Source organism: Embiotoca jacksoni, unplaced genomic scaffold (assembly GCF_022577435.1).
Source record: "Embiotoca jacksoni isolate LCO1_2020_lvr unplaced genomic scaffold, fEmbJac1.0.p SCAF_64, whole genome shotgun sequence".
NCBI classification, from domain to species: Eukaryota; Metazoa; Chordata; class Actinopteri; family Embiotocidae; genus Embiotoca; species Embiotoca jacksoni.
The window spans coordinates 1,175,495-1,188,874 of NW_027185419.1; the positions used below are offsets into that span (position 1 = coordinate 1,175,495).

The 13,380-nt window shown below is 42.8% G+C and overlaps 1 protein-coding gene across 1 annotated transcript in view; it reads right to left on the reverse strand.

The window, feature by feature from the left end:
- LOC138213791 (multiple epidermal growth factor-like domains protein 11) overlaps positions 1-13,380 on the reverse strand; it is a 121,254-nt gene that overhangs the window by 68,804 nt on the left and 39,070 nt on the right. Inside the window, exon 6 of the mRNA XM_069175041.1 lies at positions 609-701. Within this exon, the coding sequence (XP_069031142.1) occupies positions 609-701 (93 nt within the window). The remainder of the gene's footprint in view (positions 1-608; positions 702-13,380) is intronic.

Genomic DNA, 13,380 nt, shown 5'->3' on the forward strand with positions numbered 1-13,380 from the left:
CACGTTCACGTGACCGCTGGTGTTTGTGATTTCAACACGGGCGTCTCGGACGGTGAAGCTCCGCCCCTCTTGAAATGTGATGTCATCAGAACACCTCGCCCAACTCCTCGTTTCATCGCCGTAGACTTTCTGAACATTTCAAGTGTCTCTGTTGACCGTTTACACAGTTTGACCCAAAATCTGATGTTTTTCTGGATCCTCAGGCGACACCGCTATAAAAACAACCACGATTCTTTATGGAAATCACTGCACGGGCTCAGGAACACTCGGCTGTAAGCGAGCAGTTTGGTTCTCCAAAATCTGCTGACGTTTCAGGTGACATCACAAACGTTCAGGTGACCGCTGAACTCAGTGATGATGATGCTGAACTCTGAATACTTCCTGATGAAGGTCGTTGCTTCCTGCTGCTCCGGTTGGTCGCTGCGCTGCGTTCAACAGCACAAATCTCTGAAGGGTTTTTTGATCGACACCTGCACGTCAGCCGATAAGTAAATAGAGAAATATGCCTGGAAGTTTTGATCATTTTTGATGTTCGTATATGAGAGAAAAGACGACGCAGGTTGAATAAAAGCAGAGCGACACTTTGAGGATGATTTTCTGGGACTCACCGCTGGAGCAGTCCAGTCCTCCCCAGCCGGGCTCACACTGGCAGGTATCAGGAGACACGCAGCGTCCGTGGGCGCACTCTTCAGTACACAACGCTGCAGACAGACAGGAAGAACCAAAACAACGTCAACACAAACAACGTCAACACAACACAACATGTCCTCATCCTCACTCTGCACAAAATTAAAACCCAAAACTTTATCAGATCGAGTCGAAAACCTTCCAAAACGAGTTCCTTCCCGTCGCCTCCTCTGCGGCACATAAACGCGTTTGTAGGATCGTGTATAACGTCTCTGTTCGATTGTGCTTCGGGCCGCCGTCTAGTTTCACAGTGCAACTTCTAAAGAAGTCGTGAAAAAAAAAAAAAAAAAAAAGTAGAATGAAGTTGCAGTTTTGTTTTTTTATCCACGTCTGTCCACGCTCATAGAATATATGTAGGGACGCCGTGGAAGGACTTTTCACCAGTAAATCTGATTCCAGATAGAAAAAAAAAACAGGAGTTGTTGCCATGACAACAGACGGAAGCTTTCAAATCTGGGATGTCGCTGCAGAAATAAACAACAGATTCTAAAACGTGGAAGCTTTTCACACGCGTCTGTCGCTGACTCAGTGTCTGACCACGTGCCTCGTCCTCCTCGTCCTCCTCGTCCTCCTCGTCCTCCTCGTCCTCCGTAACGGACACGAATAACGGACAGAAAAGGTTTTTTTTTCAGAACATTATGATGTCACGTCGATGTTGACCTTTGACCCTTCGGATATAAAACGATAATTAGCTCAGGTTTTATGGTTTCCACTCTGTTTTTCTCTCTCTGTCCTCATAAACCAGCGGCTGAACTCATGCTGGACAGATGGACTCCTGAAGACAGCAGGACGAGGACGAGGACTTCTGGACGACATTTTACTGACCGCTGCTCTTTATGTTTGTGTTTTCTAGTGTTTTATTATTAGTTCTCTCTTTGCAGCTGGTCACAGCTTCATCGCTGCTAAGAGGAACCCGCTTCATCGTTTTATTCTACTAGCCAAGAGCGGCCCAATTAGGGGCCCGCGGGCCGAGGTTGGGTCCTCATTTGCTTTGTTTTGGCCCTTTTGACAAACTTGAGCTGAATCTCCTTTTTGTTAAGTCCAGTAAAATCCAAACAGTAACGACACAAACTGTAAAATTTTGTGCAGCTAAAAAGTTTATAAAATGAGTTTACACTGACTTTAAACAATTTCCCTTCATGTGATCAATAAAGTAAGAAAGTAAATCTGTCTGACTGTCTGTCTTTAAGCTGCCAGTCAAGAGATCAAGGCCGTGACACACTGACAAGAAAACATTTAGAAAAAAGGTTTTTACAATAATTTCTGCTAAATTTTATTTTAGATTTAGAATTGTAATTTTCTTTAGAATATATAAAATTTCAATAAAATGTTTTTTCAAAACAATTTGAGAATTTTTTTGCATTGGACAAAATAAAGGACGCAGTGACCTTTGACCTCCGAAATGGAATCAATTCATCCTTTGGACCGAGTGAACATTTGTGCCAAATCTTGACGTTTTAGTGACGTATCTCTGGGACATTACGAAAATGTGACGAGTCATGAAAACACGTCTGATGAAAACACGTCTGACTCAGTGGTTTTTCAGATCTAAAAAAAAATAACAAATTCCTGACTTTCCATTTAAAGGCTTCAACCCCGTGTCTGACATTATTAGTGTTCCTCTGTTATCGAGTCTCAGCTCTCCTGTTTGACGTATTAATATATCAACCAGACGCAGATGAATCTATCAAGAGTACAAATTATGACTGGCGGGTTAATATTTATGTTTCCACCGAGTATCCCGATAGCTCTTTATCGGCATTATACAGCAAACAGATAAGGCGTCTCTGACATCTTCATTTTCAACCTCAAGCTTCTCCGACCGCTGTAATATTTCATGATGACACCACCTTTACAGCAGAGAGCCGCCGAGCGATATCTGCAGGTTCAAAACGAATGGCTCATCACAACGTAAGAAATGGAGCTCTGTTTTTTCACAGGGCCGCCGCATGTCACTCTGTCATTATCCGGCACAGCGATTAGCTCCAGAGGCCGGAGGAGGAGGACGAGGAGTAGGAGGAGGAGGAGGAGAAGGAGGAGGAGGAGGAGGAGGAGGAGGAGAAGGAGGAAGGGAAATAATGATAGAGAGACAGTCAGAAGCGAAAGGGGAGTAAAAGGAACAGAGACAGGCAGGAGGACTCTTCATCATGAAAACGTCCCTCCTGCTGACTTCAAAGAGGAACACATCAAAATGACTTTTAATAATATAAACGCAACTTTTTTCACTTGCAGTTATGAAGTCGTTGCATCACGCGGGATGTTTGTGTTGAAACCCCCTCGAGGCTTTTATACTGTACAATATAATCTAGCATGTTTGTATCTATAATAACTTCCTTCAGCTTTTGTTGTTCCACAAGCAAAAACAAAAAAAAGTGGAGTTCATTGTTTTTACACTGAATTCAAAGCCGTTTTTAAAATAGGAATGTTTTTTAAGTGATAGACTATGAATTACTTATTCATAAATAAGGATATTTTTACGCTTAAATATGTACAAAACCTACTTATAAAATCTGCAAATGTATGTTTTTTAGCTATATTAGTGTCCTGCTACAGTCTGCAACGTCCATGTCCATGTTTATATACTGGAATAAAAAAAGAACTATGATCGAGAAAACTACAATAATGTTTCCAAAAAAGTTGGGACGCTGAAAAAAGACCAAAGGCAACATTTTTTAAACTGAGAAATTGTATTATTTCATGAAAAATATCTGCTCATTTTGAATTTGATGCCGGTAAAACATGTGTCAAAAAAGTTGGAACAGGTTCATGTTCACCACTGAGCTACATCACCTCTTGTTTTAACAACACTCTGTAAATATGCTAATAATTGCTCCAAAACCTGAATATATCATTCAGCATGAATGCTTCCTTCCAGATGTTCAAGCTACCCATGCCATGTGCACTAATGCATCCCTGTACCATCACAGATGCTGGCTTTAGAACTGAGCTGATAACAAGCTGGATGGTCCCTCTCCTCTTTAACCTGGAGGATGCAGCGTCCATGATTTCCAAACAGAATCTCAGATTGTGATCCATCAGACCTCAGGACAGTTGTCCACTTCACCTCAGTCCATCTTCAATGATCTCGGTCCAGAGAAGGCGGCGGTGTTTGTGGATCATGTTTCTATCTGGTTTCTTCTTTGCATTGTGGAGTTTTAAAAAGCATTTTTTGACGCAGCGTTGAACTTTTTTCACAGATAACTTGTGTAAATCTGGATAATAAAGACATTTGATTTGATCAGAGGCGTGTGGCTGAGAGTCAGACCCGTTAACACGACTGTTAAAAAGAAAAATTTGCTGTTTTTCGTGTGATTTGTCACAACAATTTGTCGGTCAGACGCGGCGACTTTTTTGCAGTCTCTAATTTTGGGGTTGCCTGGCAACCAGCGGAGGGTGTGAATGGGTGTGAAGTGGCGATGTGTCCGCAGTGTACCCAGTGCCCAGTGCATTGTGGGAGAGGCGGTAATTGCTCCCTTTTTGTATTGGCAACGGAGGACATTGACACCTCTTTCTACATTATAATTAGTGCTCACACACACACACACACACACACACACACACACACACACACACACACACACACACACACAAAGAGTCCCATAGTTTCAAAATAAAAAATTAAATTAAAAAAAGGTGTAAAAATGGTAATTGAACCTATCATAGTAAAAAAAAACTTCATGTCGCTTAATGGAGTGAAAAATCAAAGCAGAAGCGTCTTTATTATCATCTGTGAAACTTGTTAAAAAATGAAAGGCTGAACTTCGTCTAACCCCCCTCCCCCTCCATCCAACTCATTGTGTGAGCCTCACTTGTGTATCAGAGAATAAATACTGCATGCAGCATCAGATAGGGATGGCGCCGCTGGAAGACGGGCTGACAGCTCGGAGACGTCGGCTCCTCCATCACACAGATATGACGCCATGAATGTGGACGGGAAACAAATGAGCATCACATAAATGAAAGAAGAAGCTTTTTCTTTGATTTGATAGGACCTGCATGTGTGCAACGAGCCGACCTGTTTTTTAAGGGCTTGCGGGGAGGTGTGGGGGGGGGGGGTGTTATTAAAAATGAGCGCGGCGTTGGGAAAGTGAAGTGCTGAGTTTGGAGAAAGTCCGCGAGCAGGAAGGAGGTAAGTGCAGGAGTTAGACCGAGCCCGGCGAAGGTGGGTTTTACAGTATCTCAGTCACGGAGGGGTCGTCCTCGCTAAATTTATTGCGGCAGCGCGTTAACATTTTACAGCTTTTTTTTTCCGTGCATTAGGACAGAAGCCCTCGCGGCCTCGGGCACTCGGCACCGAACGCAGAGTAAAGATTTCTACTGAGCGGCCGGAGACGAGCTGCTGCCTCTAATACAGATTCAAAAAAACACAGACATCTTCAGCACTCTGCTTCGTGTTCCAGTCTGATGAACCTTTGTTTTGTTTTCAAAAAGACAAAAATCCAATAAGAGCAGCTGAATTAAAAGCCTGTTCACGATTAGTTTACTGATACAGTCGTCAGAAATAAAAAAAAGTTTTCTAAAATCACAAATATGTTTCAGAAACATACGAACACTTTCACATCTGCTGTTGCTTCGGCAACAAAAACGAGAGAATTGACAAGATGACAGTTTTTTCTATTCTTATTCTTTTCTTTTCTAAATTAATTTTAAAGTTTTGAGATAATTTTTTTCTTATTTTGTTGAAGGTTAAAGGAGGACGGGCAAAGTACATGACATTAAAAAATCTCTTAATTATTTTGATGAATAAATGTAACATCCATAGTTTGAATCCAGGAGGTGACAATATGTGTCTCAAGTTGTTTGTTTGTTTTCTAAAAGCTTCATTTTTCCATAAGTCACACGGCTTGCAGCAGATTTCATTTCCGTCCTTCACAGGAAAACGTGTAACTTTCACGCCTGGAGAGCGCAAAGCGTGGCTATCTCACGTTTTGCTGCACTGAGCCAGCGTGTCTATTTCACCCTTTGCCCCGATACTGTTTTTCTCCAATATTTTTACCTCCGAGAGCTACTTTGACAAAATGAAAGCGTCCAGGAGCTACTCGTGTTTAGAAACATTTATTCACATAGCTGAGCTCCACCCAAACCAGGTGAATAAGCTTCTTTTATGTGAACACATATTTAAGTGGTAGCCGCCGGCTAGCACAGCTTTAACAAAGCAAACGGGTGTGAAAACGAAGATCTCCTGTCTAAATTCTACATACTGAAACCGTTCAAACTGGAAACACATAAAAAGTAAAGTGAAAGATTTTCTGTATTCGTTAAATAAAAGTTAACTTAAGTGCGCAGCTTTTGTATAAACTACTCTATAAACGTCTGAATGGACTCTTTTATGCTCTCCGGCAGATTGTCCGTGCGAGACAAAACGCATTGCAAACACGGGCGCAGATTTTAATAAGAGAGCCGGAGACACATGCTCCTGTAATCCTCAAGGAGAGCTGATAAATCTTTAAAGGGGCGTCTAATCCTTTCATCCTGCGGATCGGAGCAGAAACGGCAACACGGAGGATTACATCAGAAACGGCTACAACAAGATTAATAGATATCAAATTAAATAATCACTACCTAAATCCGGGCTATTGTCTCGGCACGCCGAAGCAGACTTTAGTGCCCTTGAGTCTCTGGATCGGAGGACCGAGAGCACAACGAGCAGCGCCGGGACTTCAAGTTTTAAAGGCACACTTGACGTCTTCCTCCGGCGTCGGATCGCCCGCTAAACCTGTCGGAGAGGCGGATCACGACATCGCCGGGAGACGGAGAAAGAGTTTTAATATCTCTCCTCTTGTGCTGCGGACATGTTAATGCTCCTTTTTCAATGTTTCTGAATGATAGATCAGATTAAAAGAAATGCTGCATCAGGGATGTAACCAGATATAACAGGAGCAGGAATGAAGACCAAATGAAATCAAGTCATCGGCATCAAAGATGAACATCCACAAATCACTTTACAAATCATAAAAAAAAGCTGCTCCTAATAACGTAATTAAAAACTCTATGGACATTTGTAACTATAGAAATTACGACATGTTTTAACCGTAACGTCTCACTGCCAGAACTTTCTATGTTGAAGCAGCGTTTCCGTTTGAGTTTACAGACAATCAGACACTTTTTCATGGTTTTTTTCAATTCTTGCAAATAAATGACAAAAAATTTGAACCAATGCATTTCTGTTTGTTTCTCCGCTGTTCTGAAAACCCACCAAACTGAATTTTTGTGTATCATTTCACCCCAAAATCACACACACACACACACACACACACACACACACACACACACACACTCACACACTCACACTCACACACACACACACACACACACACACACACACTCACACACTCACACTCACATACACACACACACACTCTCACACTCACACACACACACACACACACACACACACACACACTCACACACTCACACTCACACACACACACTCACACACTCACACTCACACACACACACACACACACACACACACACACACACACACACACACACACACTCACACACTCACACTCACACACACACACACACACACACACACACACTCACACACTCACACTCACATACACACACACACACTCTCACACTCACACACACACACACACACACACACACACACACACACACTCACACACTCACACTCACACACACACACTCACACACTCACACTCACACACACACACACACACACACACACACACTCACACTCACACACACACACACACACACACACACTCACACACTCACACTCACACACACACACACTCACACTCACACACTCACACTCACACACACACACACACACACACACACACTCACACTCACACACACACACACACACACACACACACACACACACACTCACACACTCACACACACACACACACACTGCACATAAATAAAAAAAGAATTGCTCCCACTCAGCAGGTCAACGTCCATCTCTATGGACGACGCAGAATTTATTCTACAGAATTAAAAAGCTGTTTGTCCTTTTTCAAACTGTGAATCTGGTTCATCTCATGATGTTTGTTTTAAAGCTTAAAGCACTTTAACTGCAGAACAGCAGGACCTCAGATGTTCCTCATTTTTCTAAGTTTTAGGTGCTCTGCAACTTTTAAAATACAAATAAAATACAATAAAAACAAAACTCAACTTTTAAAAGAAATAAAAAGCAAGCCACCCTCAAACTACAGATTTAAAAGCTCCATCATTTCATGTCTTTATTTACCTTATTGTGTTTATTAGACGTGTCCCTGGTGTGTTAACTCCGTTTGTTTATTGTATGTTTGCCTGATTATGAATGTTTTTCCCATTCTTGAGTCTTTTATGGAAATGAGATCTCCATCTTATGATTAAATTACAGATGAAATCAGAAGCAGGTGAGCGAGCTCTGGAGAAGCTGAGAGACTTCAAAGGTTCCAAAAGTAGAAAGTTGAAAAAACAGGACTTCAGACGTTCGTGTCGTGTTTCCTGTGTTCACGAGAAGAATCCGTGTAAACGCGAGCTGCGATGTATTTCGGGGATTTCTCAGAAATGTCAGAAGTTATGAAAGTTCCTGTTTTTCTTTGTAATCTAATAACACGTCCGAGGAAGACGTTGCCGTTCCCGTGGCCTCATCTTCTCCCTCTGTTATCATGCCTTTTATTTCCTGCGTTACGTTACCCCACCTGCTAGCTTCCTCAACTGTTCGAGATGGCGTTTATGTTGCCGTTGCCTAGCAACTCCGAGCATATCTTGCACGACTTCCCATGCTGTAACTACAAGGTCATTTTGAAGGTGGCACAAGTTAGCATGTTAAAAAGAACGTGTTTGTGGTTTTCTCTCGAGGGTTTTCTTCTGTTTTTGGATTACAATTATAAAGTTTTCTACTCTTCTGCAGCGATTCTTTAGCGGAGGAAATGCTGAATGTGGAATTGCAAAAAGAAGCCGGTCCAACATGCTCTATGCTGTCCTTCTCTTGCTCTGCTCTCCCCTCGGCCGCCCGACAAGAGTCTGGTTCCATCAGAGGTTTTTATTCCTTTTAAAAGACACATTTTCCCTTCCAGCTCTCACTCACGTGGGAATTGTTGAATTATTGTGTTCGTCTCTAATATTGTGAAAGTTTTGTTTTATGTGAACAAAATTAAAATCAATATCAGTAACAATTTATTTCGACTCCGTTCAGACTAAATTCCCTTTTTTTCAACGTGGGATTCAAATACAGTTCATTTGCTCACTTCAGGTTGAAATATAATTTTTCAGAGCATTTTAATCTCTACAGATTTTGAAATTAAAAGATAGAAAATGCGGAAAATGACACATTTTGGATCCTTTTTTTTTTTTTTTAACAACTTCCAACACTGCAGCTTCCTGTTATTTCACTGACACAATTTTCCTTTTATTCTGAATCAGAGGAGCATTTTTGTGTCGAGATCAAAATCTCAGCAGTAATTTATATCAGAGTTGTTGGTGGAGGGGGGAGGGGGGTGAAGCAGGTCGATGGCTGATGAGGTCACAGAGGAGCCGAGCTGCTCGAGTTCAACGGGGAGGACAAAGTCGGAGATAAAAAAAAAAAAAACGGCCTTCAGGCTGGCAGGAAACACGACAAAAAGTTTTCCTGCGACTGAAAGACAACGAACAATAAAAAAAATCTAATAAAAAAAAGACGCGTCCAGTTTAAGTCGCAAATTCTAGTGAACATACATCCTGCACATAATTACATGTTCATCTGAGAGATAAACAGGAAATGAAAAACAGACAGAGGAAAACCCTGTAATCAAATTAGCCCCGCCCCCCCACCCTCCCTCCTCCTCCGTTGGAGAGAGGAAAACCTTTCAGTCGGCTGAAGCGTACAACAAAAGACCTGTCCGAGCTCGTTCGCGTCAGCGGACGACGGCCGCGTCGTTAACGCTGAAGAATTAAGCTCGCGGGCGTTCGGATCGCCCGGCCGACCGGAGGCCCCGAAAAACACGTGCGAAGCGTCTCCACAATGGAGTCGGAGGTTTGCTTTCGTCTGGGTCCCGCGGGAGAATCTAATAAAGTTGTTTACAAGCAGACGCCGAATAAAGACACACAATACAACCCCCCACCTCCCCCCGCCCTCCCGGCTGATCCATTCACTTCCCCTCTCTCCGGTAAAGAAAAGCAGCGCTGCTCCATACAGTTTACCATCTAGGGTGGATAATTGATTTCTTTGATGGGATGCAGGAGGGTGAGATACACGGACATCTTCTTTTTCATTTTACACATTTTTTTTGGGACATTTTTAAGTGAAAGATTTTAAAGGATTACATTTCAAAAGATCTCACTTTTATAGACGCAGTCGGAGGAAATTCAAAAAGGACAACTATCTTATTCTCTCTTCTTCCTTCCTGTATGAGCGTGCAAAAAAAAAATCTATATTCAATAACAACTAAACCAGCCGCTCCTACAAACTCCCAATAAACGGACTCCGAAGGTCCTAAAATACCGACGACACCTGCCGCCTTGCTTCATCACTGAGGAGCAGCAGTGAAAGTACCCGAACAACCAATCAGAGACCATCCTCTGACCGACTGTTGTCGGATTGAGGGATCCATCAATAATATCTGATATTTGAGTGGCTAAGAAGAAGGTCGAATCTGAACTCTGATGTCACCGTTCACGGTCCTCCTGCATTTGTAATTCAGCCCCCCGGGGTTCAGTTTCTGGTGTTGTCATGTGCTTTTGGACTCGTGAACTCACTTTAATGTGAGCCGTATGGACGGGAGGACAGACGGACTGGTTGTATCACCTCTGTCCTCGGTGACAGTGCATAAAGTCGTCCTATCGATAAGAATAACAAAAAGTGTAAATGTTTATATGGGCTCTATATTTCGGACTATTTGTGTCGAGTACATGGACCTGAAAGTGGAGCAGAGGAGCTAACAGCCGGGTGTTCCTGAGCCCGTGCAGTGATTTCCATAAAGAATCGTGGTTGTTTTTATAGCGGTGTCGCCTGAGGATCCAGAAAAACATCAGATTTTGGGTCAAACTGTGTAAACGGTCAACAGAGACACTTGAAATGTTCAGAAAGTCTACGGGGATGAAACGACGAGCCGGGCGAGGTGTTCTGATGACATCACGTTTCAAGAGGGGCGGAGCTTCACCGTCCGAGACCGAAGAAGGATCGTCAGGTCAGGAGACACCAGGTGGGTTTTCTTTGTGTCACCGTGAATTGGTCCCCCAGAGTCAGACTGTCAACACGAGTTCCACCGGGACCTTCTGAGGTTCTGTTCTGGTTCTGACTTCTTTTCTGCTTCGTAGTCTTCAGGTCAGTCTGGGTTTGGTACTTCCTGTTGGATTTTGAAATGACTCCCCTCTTGCTGTCTGTCCTTGTTTTACTTCCTGTCCTTTGTATGATTGTTGGCCCCGCCCCCTGATTAGTTTCATTCATCCCTCGTTGTCCTTCCCTCCCTGCTGTATTTTAGTCTGTCCTGAGCTGTGACGCCATGGCAACAAGCTTCTCTAACACAACAACACGCCCCGCTCACTGTCGAGAAGAGGAATCAGTGGAGATCTCTGCATGGGCTCAGGAACACTCGGCTGTAAGCGGACGTGTTGAACAGTTTGTTCCCCAAAATCTGCTGTTTCTCTGCTCCAGTTTCAGGTTTCCATGGTAACATCACTAATGTCCAGCGGTCACGTTAACATGAGGAACTCAGTGATGATGTTGATGAAGAGACGACTGAATAGTTCCTGATGGAGGTCGTTGCCTCCTGCTGCTTCGTGTTCGTCGCTGTGCCTCCAAGTTTCTTTTTCGATTGATCTTCATTGTTGATGAGAACATCTTCTAAAGTTAATAAACTCGAGCACTTCTGAGATCACTAAATTCACAGGTTTTATCTGCCGTGATAGCTGCAGGATTTAAAGGCAAAGCGTGAATGTTAAAGCTGTAAATTTCGGGAATCACTTCACAAACGACACGTCTGAAACTCTACTGCAGTGTTTTTTCTCGTCCTTTTGCGGACCAGCTCTTACGTCGGCCACGCTGTGACTTTGCAACTTTCCGACCAAAACAAATTCTCGGGATCAAACAAAACTAAATAAAATGAGCTTTTAAATGAACCGTTTCAATCGTGAAACGTTTGTGCGACGCTGGAGACTTTAAATCAGCGTCAGACGGGACGAGATAAATGGATTTTTGAGAAGAAGCAGCGGAGAGTTTCTCAGAGCGATTCTCTAACAATTAATAACAGAAGCTGGGTTTTTACACTTAAATAAAGAATTACACTGAATGCGCACTGCGTATTCGCTCTGAGACAACATCTGTCGTCTCATCTGCTCCCTCTAATTGTCTGAAGCTCTAAACTGATGGGTTTTATTTTTTCTTCTATTCAGAGGAGAAAAAAAGAAAAAGCACCAAAAAGCTTCAAACAGGGATATTTATCTGTCTGATCAACAGAGGCGTCGCGGCGGGAAATCATCCCCGGCATGAAAGGTGAGAGAGGAAACAACAAGTGTTCAAACAACACAGCTGAGATCTTTCAGCTGATGTCCAAACGCTTTTTTTTTTTTTTTTTTTTTTCTCGTCCTTTCTACTTTTCTCTTCCAATTTTAACGCAGATTTTCAAAGCCGTCCGCGGTCAAACTTTAAGTAGAAACGCCGTGGATTTTGTAACGTAGCCGGATTGATGCGACTCTTGACGGCGCTCTCTGGGCAGATAAAGATAACCGGCCGGCGCCGAGTGAAAAGATAACGACTGAGATTGAACCGCTGCAATTTTAACAAGCCGGGATACTTTGTGTGCAGCGAGGCGGGAAAAAAAAAGACAGGAAAAAGTTTTGAAAAATAACAATGCAGATGACAGGAAAATGATTTTGTTTGTTACAGATACGTTATGCCATGTTTTTTTTGGGGGGGGAATTATTGTGCAGAAAGTGAGAATGTTTTTTTGTTATTGGTTTTGAGCCGACACGATGATGTGCAGCCGGCTGCAGTTTAACGGCGTCAATACGTCTCAGATAAAAAGAAGTGAAGCGCGTATTAACACCTGATGGGAGAATAAAATTAAAAAGGCTCCATTTTTTTTTGTTTAGTTAGAAAGTGAAGCGAGGACATTTATTGGGTCTTTACATCATCGTTACATCATCAGACGCTGACGGCTCACATCTCTGCTGCTGACAGTGTCGACTCGAACAGAAACAGGCCGCAGGCGATGAACCGGGTCGGACTGTTAACTTTTAAAACTGATTTTTTTTTAATAACATAAAACCTGCAGTTTAAAAGATTTAAATCAGTGTGAAACATGAGGGTCGGGACCTTCGAAAGAGCTCACGGGATAAATCTGAAGAGGTTGTGAGAGTGAATCCAGACATTTCTGAGTTTTTCTCCTTTAATCGAGTGTTTTACTGTACAGGTGGAGAGGATCCAAAACACAGGAAACAGCAGGTGAACGCAAACAAAAACCAAATGTTACGACAATAACTTCTGTTCCCTGAAGGAGAGGAACGAGCTACCACACATTTTGTACGTGATGTCGTCCAGGTCAGGTGGGAGCGTGGTATCCCGTAAGATCTGGGTTGTACCGTGTATTTTTCAGGCGGACTGTTTGAAAGTGAGCGGATCAGATTTAGTGTGTCCAGACATAAAGAACCTATCTGCATTGGTTGCTGTGGTAACGACGTAGCTACGTTGGATTTCCAACGCAGAAGCAAAAGTGCCGGCAAAAAAAAAAAAAAAAAAAAGTACAGCCA